This window comes from Schistocerca serialis, chromosome 1, assembly GCF_023864345.2.
Source record: "Schistocerca serialis cubense isolate TAMUIC-IGC-003099 chromosome 1, iqSchSeri2.2, whole genome shotgun sequence".
NCBI lineage: Eukaryota > Metazoa > Arthropoda > Insecta > Orthoptera > Acrididae > Schistocerca > Schistocerca serialis.
In genome coordinates, this window is record NC_064638.1 from 1,052,790,129 (window position 1) to 1,052,807,208 (window position 17,080).

The 17,080-nt window shown below is 40.2% G+C and overlaps 2 protein-coding genes across 3 annotated transcripts in view; one reads left to right on the top strand and one right to left on the bottom strand.

Moving 5' to 3' along the window:
- LOC126415317 (mediator of RNA polymerase II transcription subunit 4) overlaps nt 1-16,892 on the bottom strand; it is a 78,732-nt gene extending 61,840 nt beyond the window's left edge. Inside the window, exons 1-2 of the mRNA XM_050083422.1 lie at nt 16,679-16,892; nt 16,325-16,559 (exon numbers count right to left, since the gene is read on the bottom strand). Of these exons, the coding sequence (XP_049939379.1) occupies nt 16,325-16,559; nt 16,679-16,749 (306 nt within the window). The 5' untranslated portion in view covers nt 16,750-16,892. The remainder of the gene's footprint in view (nt 1-16,324; nt 16,560-16,678) is intronic.
- A 16-nt stretch (nt 16,893-16,908) lies between these two features.
- Nucleotides 16,909-17,080, top strand: part of LOC126415281 (3-hydroxyisobutyryl-CoA hydrolase, mitochondrial) — a 39,281-nt gene continuing 39,109 nt past the window's right edge. Inside the window, exon 1 of one of the 2 annotated variants that reach the window (XM_050083421.1) lies at nt 16,909-17,046. In XM_050083421.1, the coding sequence (XP_049939378.1) occupies nt 17,044-17,046 (3 nt within the window). In that variant the 5' untranslated portion in view covers nt 16,909-17,043. The remainder of the gene's footprint in view (nt 17,047-17,080) is intronic. The other variant, XM_050083419.1, reaches the window with a different exon arrangement.

A 17,080-nucleotide genomic window follows, 5' to 3' on the forward strand; every position in this document is an offset into this window, starting at 1 on the left:
ATTCTCATATGTGGAGACCTAAATGTGGATAAACTGAATCCTGATTCTACATGGGACTCATTACAAAGTCTTGCTCAAAGTTTCAATTTAGTTCCAATGGTTAACAGTGCAACCAGAATAACAAAATACTCAAAGACAGCTGTTGATCAGGTATTAACAGATTTAGGCAAAGAAAACTGTGAGGTGGTGGTAGCAGAGCTAGGATTATCTGATCACTCAGCTCAAATCATTAATATAAAAGTGGCTCCAGAAGAAACAAAGAAAATGCATATTTACAGACGAATTTTTTCTAAAAAAAATAGGCATGAGTTTGCCAAACAGATAGCAGGACAAACATGGGACTCAGTATATTCAGAGGTAGATGCAAATGAAAAATTCAAAAATTTCATGACATTGTTTAAATTAAATTTTGAAGAAACATTTCCTAAAGTATTATGTCCATTACCAACAGCAGGAAAAAGCAAGTGGGTCACAAAAGGAATCAAAAAATCATCTGAAACACTAAAGTACCTGAGCTCCATTAAACACAGCCAAACTAATCCTGCTTTCTCACTCTTTTATAAAAGATATAGGAAAACATATGGGAAAATATTGTTTGCAGCAAAGAGAGCTCATAACTCCAAAATAGTGCACTCTGCTGAAAACAAAAATAAGGCAGTATGGAAGATTGTGAAGCAGGAAACTGGTACCAGGAAAATGAATCTGTCAAACTTGAAAATCAAAGAGGAAGGGACTTTAATAAAAGACCCAATATATTTAGCAAACTATATAAATGATTATTTTAGTAGCATAGGAATAAAATTACAGGAAAATTTTCTAACAGCCCCTCAGGTCAAAAAGCCAAATAATGGTGTATCACACTCAATGGTGTTATTCCCTACAACACAGGAAGAAGTCTATAAAGCAGTCAGCAAACTGAAAAACAAAAACTCAGCTGGTCTGGATGAAGTCCACATTTTTATAATTAAGGACTGTATCAAGAGCCTACTTCCACTTTTAGTTGATATTATAAATCAATCTTTCAAGCAGGGCTACTTTCCCGACTATTTAAAATATGCGAAATTACTACCTCTCTTCAAAAAAGGTGATGCAGGAATAATTGAAAATTATAGGCCAATTTCTCTACTATCATGCTTTGCAAAAATATTAGAAACTATTATGAAAGATAGGCTAATCAATTATTTAAATAAATACAACTTACTGTCTGTTGACCAGTTTGGATTTCGATCAGGGAAAAGCACAGAATCAGCAACAGCACACCTCACAAAACACATTCTAGAAGCATTAGATAAAGGGAGCTACACAACAGGTATATTTCTTGATCTAACTAAAGCGTTTGATACAGTAGACCACAACATATTGTTAAATAAGTTAGATGAACTTGGAATTAGGGGACTTGTGAAAAAGTGGTTCCAGTCATATCTAAAAAATATAAGACAGATAACTGAAATCTCACATATTTCAAGTTGCTCAAACTATATTGTAAAGTATACTTCAGACCCAAATTATGTAAATATAGGTGTCCCACAGGGTAGTGTCCTTGGCCCAGTACTATTCCTCATTTACATAAACGACTTCCCACAGAGCATCAAGCATGGACAAACAATTTTGTTTGCAGATGACTCAAATGTTCTAATCAGTGACAAATCACCAGATGCACTAAAAGAAAAAGCCGAACAAACACTAAACAGTGTACGTGAGTGGGCATCCAATAATAAACTAACACTAAATCTTAAAAAAACAAATGCTGTTAACTTCTATGTCTGCAAAAAAACACACTTTAACAACTTTAAGTAAAACAATGAAACTATAGAATGTGTAGACTACACAAAATTTCTTGGTATGCATGTTGACAGTCAGTTAAAGTGGGAAGAACATATTAAAATACTTAGTAACAGAATCGCTACAGTATGCTATGCTCTGAGAATTCTGACTGCAGTTTGTGATACTACATGTGTCAGATCTGTATATTTTTCTTATATCCACTCTGTTATTACCTATGGAATAATATTTTGGGGAGTCAACAGTAAAAATATTCAAATAGTTTTCAAATTACAAAAAAGAGCAATTCGTATAATAACCAAGAGTGGCAGTAGGGCTCACTGCCTTGAACATTTCCAAAAGCTGGAAATCCTAACTGTCCCCTGTGAATACATTTTTCAAAGTGTTATGTATGTAAAAAAAAATATTGACTGCTATATGAAAAATTCATTAGTACACAGCTATGAAACTAGAAACCAATTCAATCTGCATCTAGAGAGGAAAAATAAAGTTAAAACTCAGCAGAGCTTGTTGTACAATGCTGTTAAATTATATAATAAATTACCCCAAAAAATAAGAGATATTGACACAATCGGACAGTTCAAAACAAAACTAAAATTTTTTTTATTAAATAAAAGTTATTACGCAGTAACGGACTATCTGAATTAAAACATGTAGTGTAATTAAAGTAGCCTGCATTGTAATACATGAGGAAATAATTATGATATGTAATCAAAAATTGTACAGTACTATAAGAAAATTACAAATTACACAAGGATATAAAACTAATTTAAGATACCTCAAAAATGTGTGTAAATACTAATTTTATGTGTATAAATGTAGGTATATTGTATTGTATATGATTTTGCTGACGAAATCCACACAATGTAAATTGTTACATGGATTAATAAAGAAATCAATCAATCAATCAATCAATCATCATTTCAGTGTTGAACAACCACAGATAATGACTTTTGTTTTAGATTTTAAAATTTTCCTCATAAGCAGCTCAAATCTTTCAAAAAATTTACATCTCCTACTGGAGATCTGTACAAGCTATCAACCTGCATTAAGTCGAATACAGTTAAATTCTGCATCTAGTTTATCACAGTAAGTGATAAAACCTAGTGTAAACCATTTTAGAACCTCTTAAGGCTGGAGCTTCATCTGTGGTAATGCTTACAAGCTTGTGGATATGCATTTTCACAGTTAGGATGAGTTGCTCCACGGGGAAAAAAACTTCTTCTCTTGTATGATCTTCCAAATAAATCACTTTCAAAGGTTATTCTTTGACAGTAAATGTATTAAAAATCATCCTTACAGAAAACAGCAACTGAGCAGTGCCTCTTGCATTAGTGGACCCAGCAATTGCATGAAAAACAGCAATACTCATCCAGGTCTCTTTTCACTTAGAAAAAACATCATTAGATATTGTTTAATCTCTTCTTATGACTGTTCTTAATGGAAGTTGAGGGGATTCAATGGCAGCCACTATTTCAGACTTGTTTTTGAAATTCAGAACAACTCACCAGCAGCTCAAAATGCTTCTTTTCAAGTGAATCACTTGATGTCTTTCTTCTGTTCAACTTTGCGCAACTATGTATGCACATTTGTGCATAGGCAATTTTCTCAAAATGGGAGGCTGTGTGTAAAAGCTTAGTGCTTCCTGGGTTTGGTGGGAATCTCTTGCACTATTTAGGGAGACGACGGGTGGCTGGGGACCATGTGTGTTTCATTTTGTAGTGTGTTTACGTTAAGTAGTGAGGTAATTTGTGTGCAATAATGACTGCTGACTCCAAAGGAAGCATGCTTAAATTTATAGATGACTACAGACATGGAGAAGTCATATGAAATGCCGCTTCTAAAGATTGTTTGAATAATAATTCGAGGAGTGATACCCTCAGCATCAAGTGTTAGATAAAGAGTCTCCAGTAACATATTGTAAATTTTGAAGAAGGAAAAGAGAGAAGAACAAGCCAGAAATTCATGAAAAGTGTATGTAAGAAGTGTGTGTGAATATTCATGTAATGACAACTTAATAGCACAAGAACTGGGCAACCTGACATCTGAACAAAATAAAGGCTAGGGCATGTATAACACTTCAAAAAAACTAGAAACTGAAAAGAAGGACACTGATAATGCAAAAAATACAAAATTGGAAAACACAACCTCTATTCTAAGGAATTCTGGCGTCAACGAAATTCCCAAATTTGTCGAGGCCAAGGGTGTTAATCTACACATAATCTTTCATTATTAAAGTTGTGTAAACAACTTTTTCATAGAATAAAATACACATGACACGGTGAAACTTAATTAACCATCACATAATGGATAAGAACCTCCCTCAATTATTTCTCAGTTTCAGGGATCACTGGAATGCTTTGTTTTGAAATGGATAGTAAAAAGATCAAAATAGTACATAATTCACCAGTTACTAGCTACTGAAATGTTACTGTTCAGGCTTATTGCTGCACTTTCTCAAGCAACAAATCTAAAATTTGCAAACAAAACATTGTTGTCACCTAGTATTTGTTGTACCTCTGTTATTTAGAAACTTTTTTACCCACAGTCACCTTTGAGTTTTCTTTTTCTGCTCTCTTTTCATCACAATGTGCATAACACAAACTCCCAAGCAAAAAAGGGGATCCATAGCAGACTCCCTGTGCAATAAGGCAGTATAGGACAAGAGAATGTCCTTGGGTAAATGCGTTCTTTCCACAAATTTTTATGCGTTCTCTTTTTTCTCGTGCGTCTGCGATTGAACGTGAAGAAAAAGGAATCATGTGGACATGCCTTTGCAAACGCACCATCTTCAAAGTACTTCCTCCTTTTCGCCAGTACATTCAGAATATGATTTTAGGGAACAGCTCATGGGATTAACACAGAAACACAGTAAGTCAGTAGAGGTGTTCTCTGACAAAAATCTTAAATTATACCCAGAGAGTTACGAATTGATGCACAATGCGGAGATGGACAAAGTCTTCTTGTGGGAAGCAGAGAATAGGCCTTAGATGCTTTCGCTAGGAGTACAGTGAATATGTCAAACAGGTGAAGACGGAAAATCCTAGCGATTTTTCCTCAGGTATCAGAACTGAAACACAGCTGGAGGAGATCAATATTGCAACTGAGAAATGGAGTGCCGGGGTGTCTTCTCCTCTGAGGTCAAATGCAACAGATTTGGATGAGCGGACCACATGAAGAAGCAATGCTATCAGCTACAATGCTTTGAATGTGATGAGATTGGGCATAGGGCATGTGACTGCAAATGTGGAAAGCAGGACAGCCGCAATAGAAAGAAGCACGCTTTAAAAGCAAACAGGGGTGCCCTGATCTGACCATCACAGGTCATTTAAAAAAGAGCACACAGCAAGGACTTGTGCAAAGACAGATTGTTGCTAGAGTGTTGCAGTTAATCATAAGAAACAAATTCTTGGTAAACACATATGCACATCTGTCAGTTTCAGTCTGGGCCTATTGGGTAGGAAGAGACTTCAGTCTCTACAGTACAGGTTAACACGGCGTATATGACAATGGCGTGAAATCAATCGGGACAAGATTGCTCACTTCTACCACTGGGTTTGAAACATTTAAGGAGCATACTGAGGTGTTGCCACACTTTGATGAGGTGTGCTGGACAATTCTTGGACTTGATTTTCTAAATAAGCATCATGCGTATGATTGAGCTTGGTGGAGCTTTGTTTCCACTATGGAAGAGAGCTGATAGTGACACAATGTCACAAGCTGCGCCTGTCATGAAGGTGTTACCAGCTAAACTTCATACATGTATATCAAAGGTTAATTCATTCGATATCATACCAGTAGGTACAGGGAAATTGATCTAGGTTAGTGTAGGTACCAACTCACCAAGGGAATTGTGCATGGAAGAGCCATCGGCCTGGAACGATGAGCTATATAAGTTGCACTGTGTGGTACGTAGGAGCATAGTGTGTGTTACAGATATAGATGGAGAATTTATGGTTCCTGCGAGCTTGGACAATTTTGACAAGGACAAGGTTAGTCTGCTAAAGGACCAAACGGTTGCCAGTTTGTCTTGGAATGGTTATTATATCATACAATGTATTACATACTCAAATCAAACAATGGGAAATCCAGGATGGAATGTAACAATACCAGAGAAGGAAAGTTGCCACTCACCATATAGCGGAGATGCTGAGTCGCGATAGGCACAATAAAAAGATTCACATAATTAAAACTTTCGGCCATTAAGGCCTTTGTCAGCAGTAGACACACATACACACACACTCACATAAATGCAACTTGCACACACATCTGCAGTCTCAGAGAGCTGAGACCACACTGCGAACAGCAACACCAGTGCATGATGGGAGTGGCGACCTCCTATATAAAAGATAACAACCATTTCCTCAACCGACTCTCCACAGTTCCTGTCCCTTTACCACATGGTGCCCTGCTCGTCACTATTGATGCCATCTCCCTGTACACTAACATTCCTAATGCCCATGGCCTTACTGCTGTCGAACACTACCTTTCCAGATGCCCTATGGATTCCAAACCAACAACCTCCTTCTAGTCTCCATGACCAACTATATCCTCACCCACAATTACTTCTCCTCTGAAGGCATTACCTACAAACAAATCCGCGGTACAGCTATGGGCACCCGCATGGCACCATCCTATGCTAACCTATTCATGGGCCATCTAGAGGAATCCTTCCCAAAAACCCAGAATCCTAAACCCCTCACCTAGTTCAGATTCATTGATGACATCTTTGCTATCTGGATTGAAGGTGAGGACACCTTATTCACATTTCTCCAGAACCTCAACAACTTCTCCCCCATTTGTTTCATATGGTCCGACAAGCCACTTTCCTAGATGTTGACCTTCACCCCAGAGATGGCTTCATCAGTACCTCCGTCCATATCAAACCTACTAACCACCAGCAATACCTCCACTTTGACAGCTGCCACCCATTTCATACCAAGAAGTCCCTTCCGTACAGCCTAGCTACACTTGGTCGTCGCATTTCCAGTGACGAGCAGTCCCTCAAAAAATATACTGAGGGTCTCACTGAAGCCTTCAATGGCCATAATTATCCTCCCATCCTTGTACAAACACAAGTCTCCCGTGCCTTATCTTTCCAGTCTCCCACCACCTCCCAAAGTCCCACAGTCTGGCCACAGAGGAGCATTCCCCTCATAACTCAGTACCATCTGGGACTGGAGCAACTGAATTACATTCTCTGCCAGGGTTTTGATTACCTGTCGTCATTCCCCGAAATGAGAAATGTTCTGCTCACTATCCTTCCCACCCCTCCTACCATAATAGGTGTCGTCGTAACTGCCGTCTGCTGTGCAGCGAGCTAAGTTAATTTAAGTATTAACTGTATTTTTCTTACTTGTCACTTATTCTTCCGTGTGTTTTTGCTTTTAGGAAGCTTTAATTGTCGAGTGCTAGTAATAGTGTTCCATAGAATTTGTGTTTGTTTTGAATACAGTCAGAGAGAGTCCCTTTAGTCAACCATAGTGCCAGTAGTCCTAGTGTTTGTTTTCAATACAGTCCGGAGACAGGTAGTGCTATTTTCATTGTTTTCTACAAGAAGTGTCTAGCAACCACAGTTTAGTCAACAATCAGCTGCCTTTAGTGAATTAGCAGTCTAGTTAAAAGTTGATTAACTCTCTACAGTAAATTGATTTCTTAGGATGGACAGGATATGTGACTGCTGTGTACGGACGCAGGAGGGGCTGGCCACTGTTCGCGAACAGCTGAGCGTGTTGATGGGTGCGGTCAGCCATCTTCAGGCTGCTGCCTCAGAGTGTAGCGGCAGTGAGGAGTCTGGTGCGTCGCATGGTACACCCCAGGTGCTACATGCTTCACCCACTGTCCCTACTGTCGAGACATCTTCGCGGGTACCGGGTGCGGTTGCGCCACCCTCTCCCCAAAGGGAGTGGCGGGTTCAGCGGCGTTCGCGGCGCATGAGGCGGAGGGTCAATGTGGAGGCTGGCCGTGTGGCATCGCCCGCTCTGCCTGTGAGTGGACATGTGGCCGCTCCTTCAGCAAGGTCCGAGCAGGCACACGGGGGGAGGGGTTTATTAGTTATTGGGAGCTCCAACATTAGGCGGGTGATGGAGCCCCTTAGGGAAATAGCGGAAAGGTCAGGGAAGAAGGCCAGTGTTCACTCTGTCTGCTTGCTGGGGGGTCTCATCCGAGATGTGGAGGAGGCCCTGCCGGTGGCGACAGAGAGCACTGGGTGCACCCGACTGCAAATTGTTGCTCATGTCAGCACCAATGACTCCTGCCGTCTGGGTTCAGAGATCATCCTCAGTTTGTACAGGCGGTTGGCGGAATTGGTGAAGGCAGAAAGCCTCTCTCGCGGGGTGGAATCTGAGCTAACTATTTGTAGTATCGTTCCCAGAACCGATCACGGTCCTCTGGTTTGGAGCCGAGTAGAAGGCTTAAACCAGACGCTCAGACGACTCTGCGGAGATCTGGGGTGCAAATTTCTCGACCTCCGCTATCGGGTGGAGAAATGTAGGGTCCCCCTGAATAGGTCAGCCGTGCACTAAACGCCGGAAGCGGCTACAAGGCTAGCAGAGTACGTGTGGAGTGCACATGTGGGTTTTTTAGGTTAGAGAATTCCCTCCCTAGGCCCGACAAGACGTCTCCTGAGATGCGGCAAGGTAGGAGTAGGCAAAATGCAACAGGGAATAACAACATTAATGTGCTAAAAGTAAACTGCAGGAGCGTCTATAGAAAGGTCCCAGAACTGATCTCATTAATAAACGGTCACAACGCCCATATAGTACTAGGGACAGAAAGTTGGCTGAAACCAGAAGCAAACAGTGATGAAATCCTAAACTCAGATTGGAATGTATACCGCAGAGACAGGCTGGACAGTGAAGAGGGAGGTGTGTTTATAGCGATAAGAAGTGCAATAGTATCGAAGGCAATTGACGGAGATCCGAAATGTGAAATAATTTGGGTGAAGGTCACAGTTAAAGCAGGCTCAGACATGGTAATTGGATGTCTCTATAGGCCCCCTGGCTCAGCAGCTGTTGTGGCTGAGCACCTGAAGGATAATTTGGAAAATGTTTCGAGTAGATTTCCCCACCATGTTATAGTTCTGGGTGGAGATTTTAATTTGCCGGATATAGACTGGGAGACTCAAAAGTTCATAACGGGTGGCAGGGACAAAGAATCCAGTGAAATTTTTTAAGTGCTTTATCTGAAAACTACCTTGAGCAGTTAAACAGAGAACCGACTCGTGGCGATAACATATTAGACCTTCTGGTGACAAACAGACCCAAACTATTTGAAACAGTTAACGCAGAACAGGGTATCAGCGATCATAAAGCGATTACTGCATCGATGACTTCGGCCGTAAATAGAAATATTAAAAAAGGTAGGAAGATTTTTCTGTTTAGCAAAAGCGACAAAAAGCAGATTACTGAGTACCTGACGGCTCAACACAAAAGTTTTGTCTCAAGTACAGATAGTGTTGAGGATCAGTGGACAAAGTTCAAAACCATCGTCCAACATGCGTTAGATGAGTATGTGCCAAGCAAGATCGTAAGAGATGGAAAAGAGCCACTGTGGTACAACAACTGAGTTAGAAAACTGCTGCGGAAGCAAAGGGAACTTCACAGCAAACATAAACATAGCTAAAGCCTTGCAGAGAAACAAAAATTACGCGAAGCGAAATGTAGTGTGAGGAGGGCTATGCGAGAGGCGTTCAATGAATTCGAAAGTAAAGTTCTATGTACTGACTTGCCAGAAAATCCTAAGAAATTTTGGTGTTATGTCAAAGTGGTAGGTGGATAAAAACAAAATGTCCAGACACTCTGTGACCAAAATGGTACTGAAACAGAGGATGACAGACTAAAGGCCAAAATACTAAATGTCTTTCTCCAAAGCTGTTTCACAGAGGAAGACTGCACTGTAGTTCCTTCTCTACCTGATTGTTGCACAGATGACAAAATGGTAGATATTGAAAAAGACGACAGAGGGATAGAGATACAATTAAAATCGCTCAAAAGAGGAAAGGCCGCTGGACCTGATGGGATACCAGGTCGATTTTACACAGAGTACGTGAAGGAACTTGCCCCCCCTTCTTGCAGCGGTGTACCGTAGGTCTCTAGAAGAGCGTAGCATTCCAAAGGATTGGAAAAGGGCACAGGTCATCCCCATTTTCAAGAAGGGACGTTGAACAGATGTGCAGAACTATAGATCTATATCTCTAACGTCGATCAGTTGTAGAATTTTGGAACACGTATTATGTTCGACTATAATGACTTTTCTGGAGACTAGAAATCTACTCTGTATGAATCAGCATGGGTTTCGAAAAAGACGGTCGTGTGAAACCCAGCTCACACTATTCGTCCACGAGACTCAAGAGGGCTATAGACACAGGTTCACAGGTAGATGCTGTGTTTCTTGACTTCCGTAAGGCGTTCGACACAGTTCCCCACAGTCGTTTAATGAACAAAGTAAGAGCATATGGACCATCAGACCAATTGTGTGATTGGATTGAAGAGTTCCTAGATAACAGAACGCAGCATGTCATTCTCAATGGAGAGAAGTCTTCCGAAGTAAGAGTGATTTCAGGTGTGCCGCAGGGGACTGTCATAGGACCGTTGCTATTCACAATATACATAAATGACCTTGTGGATGGCATCGGAAGTTCACTGAGGCTTTTTGGAGATAATGCTGTGGTGTATCGAGAGGTTGTAACAATGGAAAGTTGTACCGAAATGCAGGAGGATCTGCAGCGAATTGACGCATGGTGCAGGGAATGGCAATTGAATCTCAATGTAGACAAGTGTAATGTGCTGCGAATACATAGAAAGATAGATCCCTTATCATTTAGCTACAAAATAGCAGGTCAGCAACTGGAAGCAGTTAATTCCATAAATTATCTGGGAGTACGCATTAGGAGTGATTTAAAATGGAATGATCATATAAAGTTGATCGTCGGTAAAGCAGATGCCAGACTGAGATTCATTGGAAGAATCCTAAGGAAATGCAATCCGAAAACAAAGGAAGTAGGTTACAGTGCGCTTGTTCGCCACAGCTTGAATACTGCTTAGCAGTGTGGGATCCGTACCAGATGGGGTTGATAGAAGAGATAGAGAAGATCCAACGGAGAGCAGCGCGCTTCGCTACAGGATCATTTAGTAATCGCGAAAGCGTTACGGAGATGATAGATAAACTCCAGTGGAAGACTCTGCAGGAGAGACGCTCAGTAGCTTGGTACGGGCTTTTGTTAAAGTTTCGAGAACATACCTTCACCGAAGAGTCAAGCAGTATATTGCTCCCTCCTATGTATATCTCGCGAAGAGACCATGAGGATAAAATCAGAGAGATTACAGCCCACACAGAAGCATACCGGCAATCCTTCTTTCCACGAACAATACGAGACTGGAATAGAAGAGAGAACCAATAGAGGTACTCAAGGTACCCTCCGCCACACACCGTCAGGTGGCTTGCGGAGTATGGCTGTAGATGTAGATGTATTCTGCCGTCCACCAAACCTACACAATATACTCATCCATCCTTACACAACCCCTTTCCCAATCCCTTACCTCGTGGCTCATACCCCTATAATAGACCTAGATGCAAGATCTGCCCCATACATCCTCCTACCACCACCTATTCCAGTCTGTCACTGACATTACCTATGCCAACAAAGGCAGGGCTACCTGTGAAACCAGTCATGTGATTTACAAGCTAAGCTGCAACCTCTGTGCTGCATTCTATGTAGGCATGACAACCAACAAGCATGAACAGCCACCGACAAACTGTGGCCAAGAAACAAGTGGACCACCATGTTGCTTTACATGCTGCCAAACATGGTATCCCTCATCTTAATGACTGCTTCACAGCCTGTACCATATGGATCCTTCCCACCAACACTAGCTTTTCTGAATTGCGCAGGTGGGAACTTTCCCTGCAATACATCCTACATTCCCGTAACCCTCCTGGCGTCAACCTTCATTAGTCACTGTCCTCACCCATCCATCCCTCTCCCTGTTCCCATTCCAGCACTACACAGCCGTCACTCCACCGCCACACCTAGCCTTTTATTTTCTCTCCTTTCTGCTACTTACCCCCTCCACCCTCCGCACCTTCTCTCCTGCCCCTGTCTCAACTACAACACTTGACTATCCGTCACTCCCACCATATTATCCCTCCCCACCTCCTCCTTACCCCCACCCAGTCGCCACTCCCATCATGCACTGGTGCTGCTGTTCACAGAGTGGTCTCAGCTCTCTGAGACTGCAGATGTGTGTGCAAGTTGCGTTTATGTGAATGTGAATGTGTGTGTGTGTGTGTGTGTGAATCTTTTTTATTGTGCCTATTGCGACTCAGCATCTCCGCTATATGGTGAGTAGCAACTTTCCTTCTCTGGTAATTTATTACATACTACCTGACTTCAGTATAAATTCAGTGCAGTAATGCAATCACTGTAAATGGATCATTCCATGTCAATTCAACGCACCTCTCAACCTGACCCTCTCAATTTTTTTTTCAAATTTGGTGCATTCAATGACCCAGATAAGATATGGAAAAATTCCAAATTGCAAATGTGTATTACAACTGTGAAGAAAGTTACAGGTCTGGAAAGTTTGGAATTTGTGCTAAATTTACATGTGTATCTCACAACATAAATGATGTAATTCTGGTTCTAATTCAGTTACAGCAATTAAAATGGTACCACTGGAAAGCTAACGAATAGATCTTTACATTGATATGCCACATGGCAGGTTTCTAAGAATTTTCATGCTAAAGGTCATTGACCTTGAATATCTCAAACACCTCATCTTCAATTTTTTTTGAAAAAAAAAAATAATAATTGATCCAGTATGTTACTATAAATATGGTAAATATCAAGACAGCACACCAAAGGCATCAGACACAAGAAATTATTTTGTCAACTTAAGTACACCATCAACATGCAGTAAGCAGCTATGTATCCAGTTTTTTCTATAACACCAGCCAATAGCAGTTACTTTTATTCAGACAAGTTCTTTAATATTTCTCCCTGTGAACAGCCAATCAGAGAGATTTTTATTTCAGTCAATCAACATTACCAGCCTGTTTTAGTGAACAGGCAATCAGATAGACTCTTATTTCAACCAGTCATCATTAGTCCACTGATCTCTATATATTATGCAAATTTTGTTTCATATGTTTTACGGCTGTGGCTTGTTTAACAAAGTGCAGTGTAAATGTCTCATAAAGTAATATTTAGTAAAAAATGGATTTCAAGTCAAAATTGTATTGCTGCAATCCGTTTAGGAAAGAAGGCCATGCAAGAGTGCAGAAGAATTTAAGGAATGTTCAGGAGTGGATGATAAACATATATCCTAATGTATTGTACGGTGGAAAAATTTGCAGTAAATGTACAAAAAACAATACAGCAAAACCCAACAATCACTGCAGGTGTTGCCTCAGTTGTTCCAGGTACTTCCGGAGAAGATTTAAGTGAAGATGAAGTAGCATCAGATCTGGCTTCAGTATTTAGGTGAATCTCCTGTGAAGAAAACAAGCCTTCTGAGTGAGAAAAAGTATCCAAAGCAAAACTGGAAAAAGAAGAGAGTGTAAATAGAGAAAGTGAAATTATCACCCAGCTGAAAGATAAGTTTCACAATTCAGACCGTATGTGTGACAAAACACAAATTGTAACTGCACTTCCAAAGAGTTGGAGTATAAGGAAAACTATGAAAGAATTTTCTGCTTCAGATTACATGGTACAGAGAGCAAAACAGTTAGTAGCAGAACATGGTATATTAGTGACACCAAATCCAAAGCCAGGTAAGACATTATGTGAGAAAACTGTTCATGAAAAGACTTCGCGTCTGTGAAAGAAAATTGTAATTACAATACATAAACAAAAGCAGCTAGTGTTGCACAACCTTAAGGAACTGTGTGCATATTTCAAAGATAAATACCTATATATAGATATTGGGTTCTCCAAATTTTGTGAGTTGTGGCCAAAGCACAGCGTTCTTGCCAATGCCAGTGTTTGTGTGTGTGTCCTGCACCAGAATTTCAAGTTAATGATTGAAGGTTGTAAACTTAAAGCACTAACATAGAGTGAAGAATACACATTACCATCGTACAAGCACTGTGTAGCATTTGTTACATGTAATTCTGCACTACCAGCATGTTTCTTAGGTTCATGTCCCTATTGTCTAGGTGTGACAAGACTAACTGATTATCTGTATGGTTAGCTACAGGTAGAGTAGTTCTAGAGGGCTATAACGAAGTCAACAGATGATTTCATTGAGGTGTGTGCACTGAGGTTACAAAAACATTCATTTATCTCCCAGCAGCAGTCACATTTCTGTAAAATCACTAAAGAAGGTCTTGAGTCTCTTGTTCTTTGTGACTTTGCAGAAAATTACTCCTTCACCATTCAGGATGAGGTACAAGGATTCCACTGGAATAATTCACAGGCTACATTTCACCCATTTGCAGCTTACTACAGAGACTCAGGCACTAATGAAATACAACATGTATCATACGTGGAAATATCTGACTGCCTTCGGCATGATACAGTGTGTGTTTATTCTTTCCAGACAAATTTCATCAATTGCTTAAAATGTCAGTTTTCAAATACAAAGCACGAAAGAACTTTATGAATGTGTCTTACCATTGAGAAGATTTTGATGTTACAGCAGAATGGCATTTTTCTGCTACAGTGCTTGGTAAAGAAAATTGCGATGGGGTAGCAGGGACTGTAAAGACATTAGCAAGGCTTCCCAGCCTCAAGTGACCTTACAAAAATAGTATCTTGACATCATGACAATTGTCTGAGTGGTGCAAGGAAAATATTCCTTCATGTGTCTTCCATTATACATCAGTTTCCAATCATGATGAAGATATAGCCAAACTGAAAATATTTCAAAAATGCAAGGACGATTCCAGGTACCCATAAGTTTCACTGTGCAATACCTGCTAACAACGGTTTAGTAAAGACTAAGACATATTCTGCATATTCAGCCTTCTTTAGTGAGTAGAGTAGAGTCAGTGATTGCTATGGTGAATGAAATGCTGTTAACAAATATACATGGATTTGTTGCCTGTTTGAATGGCAGTCATTGGGTGGGTTGCATATGTCTTACGAACATGTGAAGAACCAGGTGAAGTAAAGGTCAACTTCTTGTATCCACATGGACCATCTCAGTCATTTGTTTCCTGCCAAACCAGACACTTGCATCATCAGAAAATGTGACATTATGACAAGAGTGGATACAGTGACACCAACTGGAAGGACATACAATCTCCCTGCATCAGATCTGGCAAACATTAACAATTTAGTTGGAGAATTGTGAGTAGTACTTATCATACAGACAGTAGGTCTCCCCTGATGAGTGGTTCTGGGTGACTTTCCCAAAATATACCTCTTTTCCTAGACCTTTCCAGTCCTTTGCCTTCACCCTTCTTCCTTCCCCTTCAACCATTCTGCCTGAAGAAGGAGCCACTGGCTCCGAAAGTTTGCCAACCACAACAATATTTTATGTATGTGTTCTGCCACCGCTTGGTGAGTAGATTGTTTATCCATCCAATTGAATAAATGCTGTAAATAAGTGTTGTAAAATAATATATGATGATTCATGGCTACAATAGCCCAAGAATCATCATATGTACATTAGTATACTGAACATTTACATGTGTCATAACAAGTTTGTTGCTACCTTTTAAATGAAGATGTACCTTTCATATATGATGTGTACCAAGAATGGAAAGATGTTTGGCAGAATTTTGCTTCAGCGTATTCTCGCCACATTACTGATCATACTAAATATGTGAATGGATTTGGTATTCACAGGAAATTGTGGATAACCGTGCATGAAGCCCATACATGGCAGGGAAAGTTTGGGAATCTGTATGAATGGGAGTTCAAGGACATTCCAATGTGTGACTGTAGGGTTGCTGTGCAAACTGCTCAAAACCTAACTATAGAGTTTTTATTATCAAAATTTCTTGGGGAACCCAGCAAACTGCCTTTGGTGACACTAACATGTGTGGGCTGGTTAAGACCTGTATCTTCAGTTATAAAATTTTTGTATGTTTGCTTATAGTGCGAATTTTTCAATACGTTTAACAATTCATTTATGATGTCCTTAAACAAGAATTTAATGTGGCCATGTAAGCCATACTACTACTACTAATAAAACATAAAATGAAAATATTATGACCTTTTAAAATATTCCACATTCATAACAAAAAATTGTCAAAACGATGGCATTAGTAAGCACAGTGAGTTAAATAAGCCAGGGCAAATAGAGAAGCAAAGTGGCGTACATTAATTAATCTGTGCCGTGTACTCTCACGACGCTCCAATGACGATCTCTTGAAAATGTTTGTGGCTGAAACCGGTCGTTGTGATTGAAAAAGTGGAACTGGTGCTGTCAGTTGGTTCCAGGCAATTAATTAATCGTAGTCAAGTTAGAAGGTCCTCAGTTGACGACCAACAAAAACAGCAATACAAAAAGCTGTCTGAAATCCGAGGAAATTTCAAGATTGTAACTCTACAACAAAGAATAAAATCTATGAAGGGCTATTCATTGTTACTCACTAAAATCTGTTCAGCTTCTTTCAGTTGTCTCTGCAAGTTCTGAATGTACTGATCTTGTCTTTCCACTTCTGCTTTCAGGGCTTCCATTCTTTGATTAATTTTTGCTTGTTCTGCTGCCAATTTGAGCGTCTCCTTGAGCTGCTTGTCCTTTGCCAACAACAATTCCGTAATTTGTGCATGTTCTGAATTTGACAGCTTCTGGTGTTTCTGGACTATTGTATTTTCGATTAGCTCCCTTGAAATGAACAAATTATGAGGTCTACTACACAAAATTATCTTGATTAAAAAATTAACAATCTGATCGTTATTAAGGGCAGTTCTCGATAATAATTTATACACTACTGTGTTACATACTTTGCTATGATTTCTACGTCATCGATTAAAGCAAGTAAACTTTCTCCTGTGCTAATATTACAGGCAGTCATGACTGCTAACGTTTTTATGCCACTCTAACATCAACACCCTCAACCTCATAACACCGCACTACCATCACAACATCAACAACACTGCAATTTGCACAATGCGTCTGTCGTCTTTCAAGATGCACTTTCTGCGCGTCCTACGCAGATGAAGATCTTTGGCGTAGCAAGCTGGTGGTGGGGAGATTGACGCCAACACCTACCAAACAACGACTCGAGTATGAGCAGTTGAGTTCGAAGTACACGTGAGAAGTTGCAATTGGAAAGTATACTGACGTGTAGTGGCAACGAAGAGCGAATATGGTGAGGTTTTTTTGTGTTGGTTGCACAACTGTGA